This window comes from Ochotona curzoniae, unplaced genomic scaffold, assembly GCF_017591425.1.
Source record: "Ochotona curzoniae isolate NIBS_2020 unplaced genomic scaffold, NIBS_Ocur_1.0 scaffold_3890, whole genome shotgun sequence".
Classification (NCBI taxonomy): domain Eukaryota; kingdom Metazoa; phylum Chordata; class Mammalia; order Lagomorpha; family Ochotonidae; genus Ochotona; species Ochotona curzoniae.
The window spans coordinates 35,539,229-35,557,622 of record NW_024467115.1 but is presented as its reverse complement, the minus strand read 5'-3'; the positions used below and the strand labels follow the sequence as shown (position 1 = coordinate 35,557,622).

The window sequence follows — 18,394 nt, the reverse complement described above, 5'->3', positions numbered from 1 at the left end:
TCATCTCAACGGACCTCCTAATCACATGTGACACTAGCTGCCTCTTCCTTCCAGAACATTCTCATCGCTGGGCCTTCTTCCTTCCTACCTGCCACTATCTTCTTTGGCTTCCTTTTGGAAACAGGCCATTGCATAAATGCCACATTTCCTGGTGCTTCCTGCTCTTTGCCTTCTATGTTCTGGGGACGCCCATTCTGACGATTTCACTTGCGTCTTTATACTGATGAATCTCAATTCTATTCCACAACTCCTATCTTTTCTCCCAAGTTCCAGAGTGAATCCAACTGCCTTCTCCGTGTCTCTGAGGCTGCCAAGGCACACATACACAACTCCTCCGAGACGAGGAATTGCATCAGTGCTGCAGACCACAAAGTCTTGTTCCCTCCAGTGCTCGCTGCATCCTAGGCCCTTACCTGTGCTCTGGCAGTTACTATGGACTCCTCCTTGTATTCCTTTCCACACCTAAGAAGACCTGAAAACTCTACTTCCTAAACACTTCTGTAATTTACTTCTCTCCATCTCAAAGTGTGAGTTCCACAGGGCAAGTTCATCAACTTGAAAGGTTTCCTCCAACCTCTACACACCGGCCTTGCTTCTCTCTAACCCATCTTCTAACCTTTAGCTAGAAGGATCTTTTTATCCTGCAAACTGAGCAGAAATTCTCTACTGAACCCCTGCAGTGCTTCCCACAACTCCCAAAATAAAATCCAAGAGTGACTGAAACAGTGGGTGCCTAACACCTCTTCACTAAACAAACAGAGTTCAAACTTCATTAAACATTAAATATAGTTTGTAAGCAGGTTGGTCACACAATTCAATCTATCCAGACCACCAGTGTATGTCTGCTGTCTTGCACCAAATTAATGCTGCCATCTTATATTCTGGGAAATACTACAGTTTGAAGACAAAAAATACTGTATGATCATTTGACCTTCAACACCTCCACAGCTTTATCCATTACCATTCTCAAAATCCAGACTCAACTAAACTAGCTTCAATGCTGTGAATGACTCACCTGTCTGCCCCTGGATTTTAGAACATAACTTCCTATTTCTTCCCCTAACAGATCCTCCACCTCTCTCCGCCCCAGGCTAGACTGCACCTGTGTGTGGGAAGCATTCTATGACCTCCTAAATCTGCTTTGTTCTGTCCCTTCCAAGGACTGCCTGGGCACACTGCCCATCCTGCCCGCCCCGCTGCTGTGTACACTGGTGCCTGTTGACACATCTGCACTTCCTGAACTCAAGTTCCTTTTCTTCCTTGGTCAGCACAGCACTCCGTGAGCATATGGAAAAGAAAAAGAGAAACAGTTACAATATAATGTGGCATGGTAAAGAGGATGCAAAAGAAAGCAGAAGCCACTTTCTTATGGACAAGGAGCGGAGGCTGACAGCGAGCACAGCACGTGAGCGGGTATTCTCAGCCAGGGTGACGGATCTCCGTTGGTGTTTGATGTGGTACTGTAGGGCGGCAGTTTTCTGTACCTATTGTCTTAACATAAACCACAGGCCCTCAGGGACAGAGACTTCCTCTGCTGATTTTATATCCCCGACAGTAAACCTAGTTAGGCTTCACATCAGAAGCATGCACCCAGGCCAAACTGAAATGCGTAAAAAGACCGTGTTCAGGCGCCAGCAGAACACACGTTCTCGCAGAATTAAAATCACCCCCACTTATAGGGCAGGAAGGAATAACTCTGGGACTTTTAACTATTAAGGGTCTCACATTTGTAAAATCATCTAGATTTAAAGAGTTATCAGCCATTTTCTTTTGCAAAAATAAAAACAACACCACATCAGTGGAACTGTATATAATTTCTTAAAGACTTCCCTCACAGATAACTGTTACTCTGTGGGATAACTCCTTAATAAATTATACTGGCTGTGTCATTCTTTAAAATATTTTTGGGGTCCTGTGTTGTGGCCTAGTGGCTAAAATCCTCGCCTTGAATGCGCCAGGATCACATATGCACACCGGTTCTAATCCTGGCAGCCCCGCTTCCCACCCAACTTCCTGCTTGTGGCCTGGGAATGCAGTCAAGGACGGTCCAAGGCCATGGGACCCTGCACCCACGTGGGAGATCCAGAGGAGGATCTGGGCTCCTGGCTTCAGATCAGCACAGCACTGGCCACTGTGGTCACTTGGGGAGTGAATCATCAGATGGAAGATATTTCTGTCTCTTCTCCTCTCCGTGTATATCTGATTTTGCAATAAAAAATAAACAAATCTTTAAAAAATTAAATATTTTTTAAAAGATTTTTTGAGAGCCTAGTGCAGTGTCCTAGTGGCTAAAGTCCTCGCCTTACATGTGCAGGGATCCCATATGGGCACCAGTTTTGTATCCCAGCTACTCCACTTCCCACCCAGCTCCCTGCTTGTGGCCTGAGAAAGCAGCAGAGGATGGCTCAAAGCCTTGGACCCTGCAACCACTTGGGAGACCTGAAGGAAGCTCCTGGCTTCAGAATGGCTCAGTTCTGGCCATTGCAGCCTCTTGGGGAATGAAACAGCCGACAGAAGATCTTTTCATCTTTCCTTCTCTCTGTAAATCTGCCTTTCCAATAAATACATCTTAGAAAAATTATTTATTTAAAGGCAGAGGGGGAGAGAGAGAAATCTTTTAGTTGCAGGTTGCCTCCCCAGAATGGCCCCAATCGCCAGCATTAGACTAACCAAAGCCAGAAGCCAGAAACGCTATCCTGTTCTCTCACACAAGTGCCAGGGGCCCAGGCGTTTGGGCCATCTTGTCACCTTCCTTGTTGTCTTAGCAGGAAGCTGCACTGAAGTACAGTAGCCAAGACTCAAACTGGCACCCCCATGGGAGATGCCAGCACCACTGACAGTGGCTTAACGTACTGCATCTCAACACTTGCCCACCCCTGAAGTCCATCTGTGCTGAAAATGTCACACAAGCACTATTAGTCATTTTGTAAGTCATATGGCACCATGATACTGACACAGCAAAGAAAGTTGATCACATTCTAATAGTTTGACACAAAACAATATTGAAGTTGGCACCCACCAGCAACGCCTTCCAGAGCTCAGCTTGAGGGGCAGGTGTCTTGGTGTAGGGGGTTAAGCTCAGCTCGAGGGGCAGGTGTCTTGGTATATCGGTTAAGCTCAGCTCGAGGGCCAGGTGTCTTGGTGTATGGGTTAAGCTCAGCTCGAGGGGCAGGTGTCTTGGTGTAGGGGGTTAAGCTCAGCTCGAGGGGCAGGTGTCTTGGTGTACGGGTTAAGCTGCCACCAGTGACAGTTGCTTCCCATGAGTATAGTTCCAGTCCCAGCTGCTCTACTTCAAGTCCAGCTCCTTGTTAAAGCATCTAGGCCACTTGGAGGAAGTCTGACTCTTACTTGAGGCCACCTGGTCCATGAGTCAGCGCATGGAGGATGTGTCTCTAACTCTGCCTTTCAAATAAATGTCACAAAAAAAAGTCAGGGGGAGGGAGACCCAGGGTCCGTATCATGGCCTAGTAAGTTCAGTCCCCAGCTGTGGTGCTGGCATCCTGTTCCCTGCTTTCCCTGCTAATGTGCCTGGGAAAGCAGTGGAAGAGGAGTGCTTGAGCACCTGTGCACACAGGCTCCTGGCTCCAGAGCAGCCAAGCTCTGGCCACAGCAGCCATTTGAGAGGAGCGAGCCAGCAGATGGAAAGTCTACCTCTCTTTCTCTCTGTAAATTTGCCTTTCAAATAAAAATAAATGCTAAAAAAAAAAAAAAAAACCCTCAATTGGAGGTCCCTGAGAAGCAGACGTAGTCACAAATGTCAAAGACCTGGCTCCCGTGTGGGAGGCAGTGCTGCAGCCCGTGCCCACCCAGGGAAGTGTGCGGCCACTGGCCATCCCGTGGTCCACGTGTGGACACACACGGCCTGCACTCTAACACTAGGCAACTTTGCATCATGCGCTCACCAAGAGCCAGCTGGGATGGCTCTAAGATCTCCTAACATTTCTGTGGCTGTGCAGTTGACTTAATACCTAAGTTAATAAAATGTGAACACAAACAAAACAAAACAAACAAAACCACATTTCTATGAAATCAGAGCAGAAATCTTACGAGACAACAGTTAAGGCAAATGAGAAACTAATTAAAAAGAAAAATCTAAAATTCTGTCTTCAGATTCTTTATTCTCTCTAAAAGAAACTAAAAATTGAAACTATGGCAACACATTTTGAGTGTGGCTTACGCGGAAGGGATCACATGAAACTGCCCTTAGAGAGGCACTTGATAAAAGGCACGACTGACTTTTTATCAAAACAATGAATAATTGAGTAGTAGTCTATTATTATTAAGAAGCTTAGCATTTTCTTTCCAATCTTCATTTGTATCTATTTTTTTAAACAAATACTGGCACAGGACAGAGCCCATCTGTGCCACCTATGATGGACTAACAGACCTGCAGCATTCTCTGACTGTTGGCACCACCCATGCTGTATGGAAAGGCCCAGAGAAACTCATCCCTCAAGGTTGAAAGTTACACATGCTCACATCCTTACAAGTGCACATGCATTGCCTGTATGGTCACGCACTGTGCGGCAAATTTGCCTTAAAGTCGTATGTGCAGATTGATACAAATGCCAATCTGTCAATTAGGTTTTTTGTTTGACTGAAGAATCACTTATTTACTTGAAAGTCAAGAGTTGCAGAGACAGAGAGCGATCTTCCAAAAAGCTGCAACCAGGGCGAGGTAGGCCTGAAGCCAGGAGCTGGGGGCTTCTTCAGGTCACCTGAGTGGGTGCAGGGGCCCAAACTCTTGGGCCATCCTCTGCCACCTTCTCAGGCCAATAGCTGGATGGGAAGTGGAGCAGCTGGACTCAAACGGGAACCGATATAGGATGCCGGCACTGCAAGTGGAGAATCACCTTACTACAACATGATGCTGATTCACACACACACACACACACACACACATTTCATACCCGAAAAAGATCATTTAATGAAACTAGGAAAGAAAGATTCACTGAGCCTCCCAATCCTAAGCCAGGATGCTGGCATTACCTCTAAGCTTATGGAAACATTCTGATCCAATTCCCTATATTCCAGTTACTTCCTCGCACTGCGGGCCTCCAGGCTGTGGAGGCATCCTACACCAGCCAACAGCAAGCAGCCAGCCTAATGAGCAAAGGGGTGCGGCCAGGGCTCACTGACTCGGCAGTCTGGTGGTCAGACATCCTTAACCTGCCGTTGAGGGACACACCAGACAGGCTCACCTGGGGACTCGGCCCAGCCAAGGGTTAAAGCTCAAAGAAGCAAATGGCTTGTGCACTGAACCTCAACCTAGCTGGAACATGATTCAAATACTTTACCAGACAGGTTAACCAATTCAGTGCTAGGGCTTTTTTTTAAGATTTATTTTATTTTTATTGCAAAGTCAGATACACAGAGAGGAGGAGACAGAAAGGAAGATCTTCCATCTGATGATTCACCTCCCCAAGTGACCGCAACGGTCAGTGCTGTGCCAATCCGAAGCCAGGAGCCAGGAACTTCCTCCAGGTCTCCCTAAGGCTTTGGGTGCAGGGTTCTAAGGCTTTGGGCCGTCCCTGACTGCTTTCCCAGGCCACAAGCAGGGAGCTGGATGGGAAGTAGAGCTGCCAGGATTAGAACCAGTGTCCATATGGGATCCTGGCATGTTCAAGGTGAGGACTTTAACTGCTAGGCCACAGTGCCGGGCCCATGCTAGGACTTTTAAGTTTGACTTTTTTTCCAGTCATTTTGTGACACAGCTCAGAGAAGCATATTAAAGGATCATCTAACAACCTTTTTGAAGCTTTTGCACTGACAGACTTAAATGGAGCCTAAGATTTTCCCAGTATGACTTTAATTGGATATAATCAGTTAAGTTTTAGGATCTAATTCCAGCGTCAAAGTGAATGGAACAGTAACTCCCAAAGCTTAGAACTGGCCAATAACGGCAAGTTTAACAGAAAGGATAGATGGAAGGAAGAGAAAGGGAAAAGGAGAGAAGCAGCAAGAAGGATGGGGGACGAAGGGGAAGGAAGTCACCTGGAGGGTGGAGAAATCTGTCCATGGGCTCCCTGTTGTTCAAACAAGGCCAAGGGCCCCATCATCTTAGAAGTGACCTGGCCTCTCAAGACATTGCTCTTATTCTTCCCTGTGCTCACTGAGCACCTGCCACAACGCTGTCCTCCCAGACATGGGCCCAAGTAGATCCAAAGGACTTGTGCCTTTCTGGGTCCTTCCCAATGAGGCTTCCCTGACCACCACCCTCCATGCGACCTTCTCCATGCGACCTTCCTCCCCCACTCCCCCAGTCTTTCTGCTCTAGGTCTTGCTCCCTGGCCATCCCCTCCACAAACACATGAGCTCCATCTTCCAAGCAGGGGTTTGTCTGTGGGTGGGGCAGCAGTTTTGGGCAGTGGTTAGGTGGTCACTCGGGACACCTGTATCCCACATGCCACAGCACCCGGTTTCAATGTATGCTGCTCTGCCTGCATTCCTGACGCATGCCTTGGGAGGCAGCAAGCGATGGCTCAGGTACCTGGGTACCCGCCACGTATGTGCGAGGCCTGGATCGAGTTCCCAAGCCTGGCTGAGGCAGGTATATGCAGAGTGAACCAGAGGACACAGGAGGGGTCAGGGTCTCCTTCTCTGTCTTTCAAATAAAACAGAAAATAAGTAAAAACTTTAAAGAAAGATACATCAAACACAAAGATAATTGGCTTTTCTCAGTGCTGTATTCCTAATGCTTCAATTTCTGATGCAAGGTGGGTACTTAATAAAATTATAGAATGAACAAAGCAACTCAATCATCTACTTCTGTGGGGACACAGTAAGATTTGCTGTGAGTTTGGTATATACAGCTACTAAGTGTATGATGTGGAGTGGCTGGTTATAAGACGTTTGATATGTTTAACTTACTGGCATCAGCAATCACAGGATAAAGTAAAGCTGATGTACCAACAAGATGGCTGCAAGCTCTTACTAATGAACCCTCCACTCACAGTTGTCAGACTGTGATCTCAGGAAGGTGGGGATGACGGGAGGGAGGCAGAGGATCCTCGCTGGCTGCTCCGCCTCCTCTGAGCTCCTGAGGCAAACAGCAACTGGCAGCAAGTGACATAACAAACGTTTTCATAAGGTAGTATTTCCTTAAAACTTATTTTTATTTGAAAGGCAAATTTACAGAGAGAAAGAAAGACAGGCCTTCCATTTGCTGGTTCACTCCCCAAATGGCCTCAACTGCTAGAGCTGACATGATCCCAAGCCGGGAGCTTCCTTTGGGTCTCCCACGTGGTACAGGGTTCTGAGGACATGAGCTCTCCCAGGCCATAAGCAGGGAGCTGGATTGGAAGTAGAGCAGTTTTGGCAAGAATGGGCACCCATACGAAATGCCACAACTAACAGGCAGAAGGTAAGCCTGTTACGTCACCATGCCAATCCTAAGGCAATAAAGGCCTTCAAGCTCAGCACTGGTTGTTCAAAAGACTTTCGGTTTTGTTTTAGAAGTTAAACAACAACATTTTTCTTTCTTTGGAAGAGAAATAAAATGTGGTCCTTAAGAAAATAAAGTTAGGGTGGTGTCTCTTTCTCCCTCCTCTTTTGAGAGGCACCCCACCTCCCGGTTTTCTTTCCGGAGGTGCTTCCCCTTCCCTGCTCACCTGGTCCCTTCGCAAATAAACTTTTCTGTCAACAACAGATTCCTGGTTTTTTATTTGTATACTAAGCTGAGGAAAGAACCCACCAGGCATTTCTGGTAACATATTTTCCCTGGCACCCAACGTGGGGCTGGAAAACAAAGAGACTTAGACGGGAGCCACGTGTGGCCTGACTCAATTGAGAGAAGACTTCACAAGGAGTCTTCAGACTCCAGGTGGCCTTGAACATGCAAACTTGTATGACAACCAGACCAACTTCTGCCATGGCAACTTAGATGACCCGGACCATCTCTCTGGATCCCATATCTCTAGGGGCCCCTTACGCAAATGACGCCCAGTCTCAGCAGGAAGCAGCCAGAAGACATCGTCACCCCTTTCCCCCTCAGAAGTAGGGTGTGGGATTTCAAGAGGGGGGTCTGAGACCATCCAGGCCTGCTGAGGTCTTGGCCACACCTTCAGGTGGGCGGCACCAGCATTGCCCACCCATTTTCTAACTAATTAAGAGACCGCCAATGGGGAACATCTTACCTGTAGGTTCCCCACCCAACACGGAGGGGTCAAGGAAGGCTTAAAATCCCAAGACCCTTCCTCAAGCCTTTGGTATCTCTGTCTCCCTCCTCTTTCGAGAAGCACCCCACCTCCCGGTTTTCTTTCCGGAGGTGCTTCCCCTTCCCTCGCCCTTCCCTGCTCACCTGGTCCCTTTGCAAATAAACTTTTCTGTCAGCAACAAAAATAAATAAATAAATAAATAAATAAATAAATAAATAAATAAAGTTAGGGGCAGGTATTGCAATAATGAATTAAACTACCACTTCATCAGTGTCTTTGATCCAGCTTCCTGCCAACGCAGCCTGAGAAGGCAGCACATGGTTCAAATGCCTGGGTCCTGCCACCCCCGGTGGAGACCTGGATGGAGAGTCAGGCTCCAGGCTCTTGACTTGGAGCCGAGCCGTGCGCCTTTGAGGAATGAACCAGTGGATAATTAATCTGTTTCTCTTTCTGTCACTTTTTTTTCCCGAGCAAATGAAGACAAACATTATTTTAAAAAAAATGTTAACAGTTTATTTACAAAATAGTGTTTGTAATGCTAAATCATTAGCACTAATTGGAATGCCACTTATTTATAAGCATTAACTTAAAAAATTTTTTCTCTTAAAACAAGTTAACAGAAAATAAAGTTTAGGACTTGGCTTGAAATTGCTAGTTAAGATACTAGCTTTTTAAAATTAAAACGAACTTTTTTCCATTATTACAAAAGCAAACAAACACTGACTACTCCCAATCCCAAGACCCCAAAAAAACTCAAGAATGGAAGCATGGGCCTTGCGTGGTGGCTTAGCGGCTAAAGTCCTTGCCTTGAATGTGCCAAAATCCCATCTGGGTGCAGGTTCTAATCCTGGCAGTCCTGTTCCCCATCTAGCTCCCTGCTTGTGGTCTGAGAAAGCAGTAGACGATGGCCTAAAGCCTTGGGACCCTACACCCATGTGGGAGACCTGGAGGAATTTCCTGGCTCCTGGCTCTGAATCCGTGCAGCACCAGCTGTTGCGGCTATTTGGGGAGTGAATCAGTGGACGGAAGATCTTCCTTTCTGTCTCTTCTCCTCTGTGTGTATCTGACTTTGCAATAAAAATAAATCTTTTTTTTTTTAAAGATTTTTATTTTTATTATTTTTTATTGGAAAGGCGGATATACAGAGAGGAGAGACAGAGAGGAAGATCTTCCATCCGATGATTCACTCCCCAAGTGAGCCGCAACGGGCCGATACTATGCCGATCCGAAGCCAGGAGCCTCTTCCGGGTCTCCCACGCGGGTGCAGGGTCCCAAAGCTTTGGGCCGTCCTCAACTGCTTTCCCAGGCCACAGGCAGGGAGCTGGAAGGGAAGCGGGGCTGCCGGGATTAGAACCGGCGCCCATATGGGATCCCGGGCGTGCTAGGCGAGGACTTAACCACTTGCGCCACCGCGCCGGGCCCTAAAAACAAATCTTAAAAAGAAAAGAAAAGAAAGAAACAAGCAGAGAGGAAAGCTGGACTCCCCACTGAAGAACCGCAGGCTACCTGGCTGGCTCCTTGGCGGGCCACCCTTCACTGTGCCGGGAGATGCTGTCATCAACCTCCAACTCTGACCGGGAAACGGCCTTTCCAGGGCAGGAGCCAAACACGCGTTTATAACAGATCCAACAACAGGCCCTCCTTAATAACCCACCTTCAGCAAGAAGAAAAGTATCCCAACAAAGAACTGGAATGTAAGAAAAAATGACAAGCAAAGACATGGCAAAATTAACTGAATCTAAACAAGTATTAGTAAGTAAATAATAACATAATGTCTGATTTGCAGTGAAAATACTAGGCCATAAGTGACTATATTGGAGCACATGATTCCTTTAGGTCTTTTTATAATCTATTAAATGTTTAATGAGATTGAGTAATTTCAAACTTTAATTTAGAAGTTTAATCACTGGAAAAAGAAACCTTTAGCACAAACTTTCCAGAACGCTCTGCGGAGAGCCTCAAACAATCCCTACGATGATGGAAAGAAATTCAAATCTATCAGTAAACACAGCAATGGCAGACAAAACTCTAACCCAAAGACTGAAGACAGAATCAAAGGCAAAGGTCAAAGACTTCTACATCCAGGCACTTGTATTTACCAAGAGAAAGCTAGAGAGACATTGTTTTTTCAAATGTGATAAGGAAAAATTACTATAAAGAGGGTCACTTCATGACAAAAAGTCCAACTCACCTGAAAGGCGATTTGAATTCTATGCTGAAGAGAAACCTTTTAAAACCCCCCATTTTATCACTGCATCCAGCAGACGAAAAGATCAGCTATGGGTGGGAGCAGGTTAATTAGCATACTCAACCTAACAGACATACGAGGGTACTTCAGAAACTTATGAGATGAGCTGGCATAGTGGTAGAGCAGGTAAAGCCACCACCTGTGACCTGGCACCCCATGTGGGCATTGGTTCAAGTTCTGCTCCACTTCCAATCCAGCTCCCTGCTGTCCTTGCACCAGGAGCCTGGGGAGGGAGCTCTGAGCTCCTGCCTTCAGAGGGGCTCAGCTCTGGCTGCTACAGCCATTTGGAGAGTAAACCAGCAAATCTCTCTCCATAAATCTACCTTCCAAATAAATAAATAATCTGGCTTTAAAAAAAGTTTATGGGAAAATGCAATTACAATATAAATTCACTTTGGAGCAAAATGGTTTTATACTCTTGAAGTTTTTTTTCATGATCTGCATTCTCCATGAACTTGCCTAAGCCCTCTTCCTGTACAAAACACACACACACATTATTAATGAACACACATTCTTTTCTTTTTTTACATCTTTGGTCCAGAGGTCTAACAGGGAGAGGTGGCTGTGCTAGAGTTTGTCTCCAGGGATTCCAGCCACAGCACTGACTGCTGAGCAACTCCCTGGTCACAATGCAATCAAGTCAGAAATCATTAGCGAAAAGATAAACAGAGGGGCTGGCGATGTGCTGCAGCAGGCATCAGGAGTGCCGTGGGCTGCACGGCCGGTGGACACCGGTGCAGGCCCAGCATCCAGCTCTTTGCTGATGCACTTATAAGAGCTGGGAAATCAGCAGAAGATGGCCCACAAGCCTGGGTTCCTGTCACCCACACAGGAGACCCAGGTGAAGGTCTGGGCTCACAGCTCGCTTGCTCTTTGAAATAAACCAATAGTTTTAGAAAAGACAAAAGTGTTATACTTATGGAAATGAAACACCCTTTGTCACTCTCGGGATAAAACCATTTCCCAGTCTCTGAAGTCAGCCTTGTCCCAATTACTCAACCATTAGTGGTGTATTAAAAACACCACTAATTCAGAAGCTGCAGAGGTCCAACGTGTCCTGAGCACGGGCGCGCTAAGAAAAAATACAAGACTGAAGGACTGGAAGTATACGGCTGAGTCAGTTTTCTTTAACTGGCCTGCATGAGTTGTTTACCTTTCTGCTCTCTCCACCTTGTCACTGAGATACCAGGTGAGCAAACAGGTCCCAGCCTCCTGGGGCAGACCTGTCCTCAAGGAGACAAAGGCCTGGAAACAAAGACTAAGAGCTGCTGGATGGATGACCTGACCCTGAACAAAGGCTACAGGAGTTTAGGTGATGCTTAGAGGTAAGACCTCAGAGGCAAAAGGCGGCTCTTAGGGACAGGAAACAGAATTCCAGAAGAGAAAGGAATAGTACACACAAAGCTACAGAGTCTTCAAAAGTGGGCAACTAGAATATAAGGCTAATTTCCAGATGTTCAATATAAAAGCAGGGCACAGCAGAAAACTTCAGACAATTTTAATGCTTTCTAATCTAGTCACTTTAATAGTTTAAACATTTTTTCATTGGAAAGGTAGAGTCATAGAGAGGAGACACAGAGGTTTTTCCATCCGCAGTTCACTCCCCCAAGTGGCTGCAACGGCAGGAGCTGAGCCAGTCTGAAGCCAGGGGTCTCCCACAAGGAGACTGCAGGGGCCCAAGGCTTTGGGATATCCTCTGCTTTCCCAGGTCATAAGCAGAGAGCTGGATAGGAAGTGCAGCACCTAGGATTCCAACAGGTGCCCATATGGGATGCTTGCCCCTCCTCTTCTTTTCTTTCTTTTTTTTTTCCCAAAGATTTATCTGGGAGTCAGCACCGTGGTCTATGGAGTTAAGCTACTTCTTGAAATGCCAGCAACCCCTATGGGTGCTGGTTTGAGTTCTGGCTGCTCAACTTCTGATCCCGCTCCCTGCGAGAATCCCAGAAAGAGTAGCAGAAAATGGCTGAAGTCCTTGGGTCCTTGTTACCTCTGTGGGAGAAGCTCCTGGCTTCAAATGGCTCAGCTTCTGCTGTTTCAGCCATTTGGGGAGTGAACCAGAGTATGAAAGGTCTGTTTCACTCTCTGTGTTTCTATGCCTGTCAAATAAATACATGGCACTTAAAAAAAGTTAATTTATTTGAAAGGCAAAGTTACAGACACACAAAGAAAATAATCCACCCTGGGTCTGGCGCGCTGGCCTAGTGGCTCAAATCTTTGCCTTGAATGCACCAGGATCCCATAAGGTTATTGATTCTAATCCTGGAGGCCCTGCTTCCCATCCAGCTCCTTGCTTGTGGCCTGGGAAAGCAGTCGAGGACGGCCCAAAGCCTTGGGACCCTGCAACCACAGAGACCCAGAAGAGGCTCCTGGCTCTAGATAGGCGCAGCACTGGCCACTGCGGTTACTTGGGGAGGGAATTATCGGACAGAAGATCTTCCTGTCTCTCCTCCTCTCTGCATATTTGCCTTTCCTATAAAAAATAAATCTTAAAAAAGAAAGAAAGAAAGAAAGAAAATAATCCATCCCCTCATCACCCCCCAAATGACTAGGAATGAACCAGGTTGAAGTCAGAAACCCAGAACTCCATCTGGATCTCCCACGTGGGTCGCAGGGGCCCAAACACATGGGCCATTTTCTACAACCTTCCCAGGCACATCAGCAGGGAGCTGGTTGAGAAGTGGAGCAGCCGGGACTTAAAGTGAGCACTTGAAATGGGTGCCAGGATCCTCCCAAAAGCTTACCCATGTGTGCCACAAAGCCAGCCTTTAGTGCTTCATTAAGAAATTGCTGGTGTAGCACATTAAGCCTCCTCCTGCAGTACCAGTACCCCATTTCAGCACTAGTTTGAGTCCTGGGTACTCCACTTGTGATCTAGCTTCCTGCTAAAGCACCTAGGAAAGCACCATTAAGATGGCTCAGGTGCTTGGCCCTGTGTCCCCATGGGATGGCTCAGGTGCTTGGCCCTGTGTCCCCATGGGATGGCCCAGGTGCTTAGGCCCTGCATCCGCATGGGAGACCTGAAAGGAGCTCCTGGCTCAGCCCTGGCCAATGCAACCATTTGGGGAGTGAACCACAGGATGGAAGATCTTTCTGTATCTCCCTCTCTCTAACTCTGCCTTTCATCTAAATAAACAGTTAACAAATAATCGTTTAATCCATTATCACAAAATTTGTCTTGTTATACAAATAATATACATTTTACTGGAGATACTTAAAAATGTGAGAATATAAAACTGAATGTCAGCATTTTCCATAAGCTTTAAAGACTATAAATACCAACTTTAGTGCTTTTTTCCTCTGCTGCTTCCCCAAGCGCACAAGCAGGGGCGGGAACTCGTTATGTCACAGTGCTGGCCATTCAACTTTAATCCTTAAGACTATTTAGAAACTCATTTCTATTAGTTCCATCTTCTTTACTTCAAGTAAAGGAATTTTTGCTAAGGAGACAGCAAAATGTCCTTTCTAAGTGGGGCTCACTAATGTGTATCCCAGACAGCCCTCCGACACGTACTCATTTCCCCTATACGCAACAGACAAGATGTATAAACCATACACATAACTTCAGACACTGCAGCTGAGGAACTGAAAGAAAAAAGCGTGCAGAATTCCTAGAATCGCATTGCAATGATTACTCCTGAAAGTGCCTATGTGAGCACAGCAGGGTGCAAATTAGAACCAGGTTAACTCGGACACAGAAATTACAACTGAGACACAGATCCGCTTCCATGATCTCCTTTCTTCACACACCTCTGGATGTGTATTGAGAAAAAACAATCTTAATTTCTTTTACAAGACTTGGATGTTTTAAATGGATGACAAAATGTTCAAGGAAAAAAACTAAAATATGTTTTATTGGTGAAAATATGTAGAAACTCATACACAGCTTGGCAACAAAAAAGCTTATGGAAAACATAATAGTATGAAAAAAATTACAAATGGATTTCAACAGGTTCTTAAAGATTGATTCTATTTCTATTGAAAGGCAAATTTACAGAAAGATTTTCCATCCACTGGCTCACTCCCCAAATGGCTGCAATGGCCACGGCTGAGTCTGTCTAGTCAGGGCCTTCTTCCAGTCCTCCCACGTGGGCACAGGGGCCGAAGGATTTGAGCCATCTTCCTCTGCTTTTCCAGTACACAAGCAGGGAGCTTACAGGAAGTGGAGCAGCCAGGACACAAACTGGTGCTGGCATTTGCAGGTGAAGGATTAGCCTGTTGAGCCACCACACCAGCCCCTCAACATCTTTTAATAACAGTTTCTCAAACTTTGTGAAGTATATCCACAGCATTTAATTTACTGAAATTTACCTTAGGTCTATGTCAAAACAGAACGTTTGGAGGCTTCCAACACAGATAAAAAGAAGAATACTCATATTACTTTTCCATCATAGTTTTTCAATTGAGAGAAGACTAAACTCAGTAGTCCACTATGTAAAGGATCCAAAAAAACTTCCAGATAAACCCTTTAAAATAGTCAAGTACTGATTAAATGTCTTTAGCAGGGAAGAGGACATCAATCTGTTTCTATCGTGAGCACAGATGGAGGTCTCAAAAACTCAAGCGAGCCCAGCAATAACTGCGCCTTCAAGGAGACATAAGAACAGAAAATAAAACACGATCTGAGAGAAACGAAGTTGTCTGGGAAATTCAGGGGAAAGGCAACAGGACCACACACTCCAAGACTGAATACACACTGTCACTTAATGCTACAACCTCCTAACAAGCCGGGGTACCGCTCACGGGGTAACTGCTCCCTGCGGAGCCCATTAAAGGGTAGGAGTGTGCTGCGCACAACAGCAACGACGTGATTGTACGGACACAAAAAATCAAGGAGGGGGTCCCTTTCTTAAGTTCTGCGTCGCCCTTTTTCTTAAAACAGCCAAGTTTATCCCAAAGTAAACAGGGAGATGAGGGCCTGCCGGACCAGGGTTTAGAAAGCTGAATGACTGGAATTTGTCTCCTGAGGAGGGCAGATAGCAAATAGGAAGTGCTTACACATTTTGAGTTGGCACACACATAACTCAAATGCAGCCAAGAGCCACTGTCTTGCCAATCTTAGGAAAGCAGCAGCTCAGCCTTGGTTACCAAGGAGAATCGTCATCAGGGTGTGCACCTGCAGCAGTCACTACACTGTATCCATCGCAAACCCCTAGGAAATTAACAAGATGCAGAGTGTGTAAAGGAGGTGTAATTAGTAATTTGTAAAACATCTGGCAACAAAAATCCCATTTCCTTAGTTCTGGCTTGCGTTCTATTTTAAGAAAGTCAACATAAAATTAACAGGTGTCCAAAAAGTGGCCCGTTCTATCACATCTGATGAAATCACCACAGTCAGTAGCACATTAACAAGAATGCAATTATTTCCGCAAGGGCAGCCACAGGTATCCAAGATAATTAGCTTATTTTGAGCACCAACACCATCAGAGCCCCAAATTTAACTGTCTGGAAAGGCAACAATTCCGAATTTTCAGAGTTCTCAAATTATCTGAAATTCTCTCTCTACTTCACACAAACACAAAAATGTAAAGTTTTCACCGACCCCCAAATGGCTTGCAGAGCTCAAAAACAACAACGGAAAAGAATGCTGTTCCAAAAAGTGACATTACACAATCCACGTGCGAATGCAAACCCACTGTCCACCCCAACACAGATCCATCAGCAGGTGGCTGGAGGCAGCCCGGCCCCAGTCCTCAGGCTGCGACCTAGGAAAGCCGGGCTACCAGGGGACAGGGGGAGAAGGCAGCTTCTGCTGACTTGGGTAGCAAAGGGTGCCTGCTAATTTCACAAACAAAAACGTAAACCAAGCAAACCACCACTCCGGGCTAATGACCGAAGCCAGAGTCAAAGTTCCATCACGTAACTCGGGCCTGGGCCCTTTTTTTTTTTCTCGAACAAATACGTAATCGAAAACATAACTCATTTTCCTCTTGTTATTTTACTCATGCGGGCGACACTACTCAGACCGAAAAAGCAGCAAACCCTAAGAAAAACACCACCGAAGTGGAGGTTGTTGCTAAGGACCCAGTCTCCTTCCCCAGCAGCGCCCGCCGACCAGGATTTAAAGTGTGGCGTTCTCCCTGGCTGGGGTTCGGGTCTCCAAATCGCCCCCCGGAGGTGGAGGTGGGGGGCAGCACTGTCCGGCCGCGGGGGAAGACGCCGGACAGCACGTAGCGCCGGGCGCCAAGGGACCTCCGAGGCTCCGAGAACTTTCCGTCCCGCTGCCGAGGCCCCTTCCTGCAGCCCTCGCCCAGGCGCGAACTTTGCAAACCGCCGGGGAGCCCGGGGTCCCGCACCCAGCGGCGGTCTCGGCGCGCTCCGGCGCCCAGTCTCAGCCGCCCGCCTTCCTCCCCATCCCGCCCGGCCGCCCGCACCCACGGCCCGAGGGAGCCGGCTGGGCCGTGGGGCCGTCCGGGGGAACCCACCAAGAAGCCTACGAGGTCTCCGTCGGCCTTCCCGGCGCCGCCCGTGTCCACCCCCTCCCCGCCCGGTCCCGAGCTCCCCGGCTCCGAGCGGCCGGCGGGGCCTGTGCCGCGCGCCCCCTCACCTTGGTGGCCATGGCGGGCGGATCCCCCGGCCCGGGACGGCCGGCTCGTCTCCCGCGTCGCGGCTGGGGTCGGCCCGATCCGGGCAGGCGAGGCTGGCGGCAGCGGCTCGGGCCCCGGCGGCGGCTCCGCCTCAGCCCCGACTCACGGCGCTCAGGCCCCGCCGCTGGCGCTCGGCGACTCCAGCCGCCGCCCGCTCCTGCAGTTCCTGAAAGTCCCCGGCTGCGCGGCCCCCGCCCCTGCCGGCCAAGCCTCCCATTTACCGCGGCGTGCGCGGCGCGGCCGGCGGAAGCGCGCCCGGGGCCCTCGGCCGCGGCGGCCCGGCCTCCTCAGCCACCCGCCGCCCCCGCGCCCGGCCTCCGCCCCGGGCCGCCGCCGCCGCCTGCCGCCTCGTGTTCGAGACTGGGGGGCCGCGTCCCGAGCGGCGGCTGGCGCCCCGGGTCACGACCCCGGCCCGCGGCCGCATGGCCGCCCCGCGGCGCGTGTGTGTGAGGGGAAGGAGCGGCCCCGGTGGCCGAGCCCGGACGCCCTCGGCCACGGCCGGCGCCGCACGCCGGCTCCGCGGCTTGCCGGTGCGTGTGGCGGGAGAGGGGCGACAATGACTCGAGACGAGCCCCGGCGGGACGGGAGTCTGCCGGCCGGGATCTGGACTCCCAGCGGGGTCGCCGGTGCCCGGGCCCGAGTACGCTGGGGCCACACACGCGTCCTGCGAGCAGCCCAGCAATGGCTTCCAGCTCCCGGTGGCCCTTCTGGGAGCTTCTGCCGCCCGCCCGCGGTTTCCCTCAGACACTGATACCCCAGCCCTGAGCCTCCTCTTCTGAATTCTTGATACATTTAAAGATGCCTCGGGACTTCAGAGGTTTGGTGGGAGAGACACAGTTTTCATGAAATGGAAATGAGAAATCTAAAATTTTCCATCTTGTCATCAAAGTGGGGCTTTTTCTCCCCACATTTGAATTTATGGGCTATATTCATAAACGAATGATTTAAATTGGGCAAGATTTTTCACTCAAGTCCAAGACACCTAAGGCATGTATGCCCTTGCTAGAATAATATCACATATGATTACAACACACAATATTACAATACTAACTTGTCAAGTCAAGGCAATTAAGCTAGGAAAATGTGAACCCACAGTTAACATCTGGAGATTCTACTAATTAATCGTGGGTGTGCAAGTGTTGCCACAGAATTTTCTGTGGATCTCTGTTAAGCTCACTTTTGAAGCTGTAGTCATGATTTTTCATAGAGTTGTGCTCTTAACAAAAAATAGATTGTAGACCAGCGTTCTACTTGGAATATACTGCACTTTTTCCCATCTCACTTAATCCCTGTAAGAAGCTTCGAGAAATTCACTGTGTGCTATTTACAAAGATGAACAAATCAGGACTCACTGAATGTGTGCAATTTGATCATACTGAGTTGAAAGTGACCGTAACATTGAAACT

At 48.0% G+C, this 18,394-nt stretch overlaps 1 protein-coding gene across 1 annotated transcript in view; it reads right to left on the bottom strand.

Moving 5' to 3' along the window:
* The window catches only part of SNX9 (sorting nexin 9), a 93,504-nt gene extending 76,395 nt beyond the window's left edge, over positions 1 to 17,109 (bottom strand). Inside the window, exon 1 of the mRNA XM_040965242.1 lies at positions 16,949 to 17,109. Coding sequence (XP_040821176.1) covers positions 16,949 to 16,960 — 12 coding nt within the window. The 5' untranslated portion in view covers positions 16,961 to 17,109. The remainder of the gene's footprint in view (positions 1 to 16,948) is intronic.
* Between the last annotated feature and the right edge of the window lie 1,285 nt (positions 17,110 to 18,394).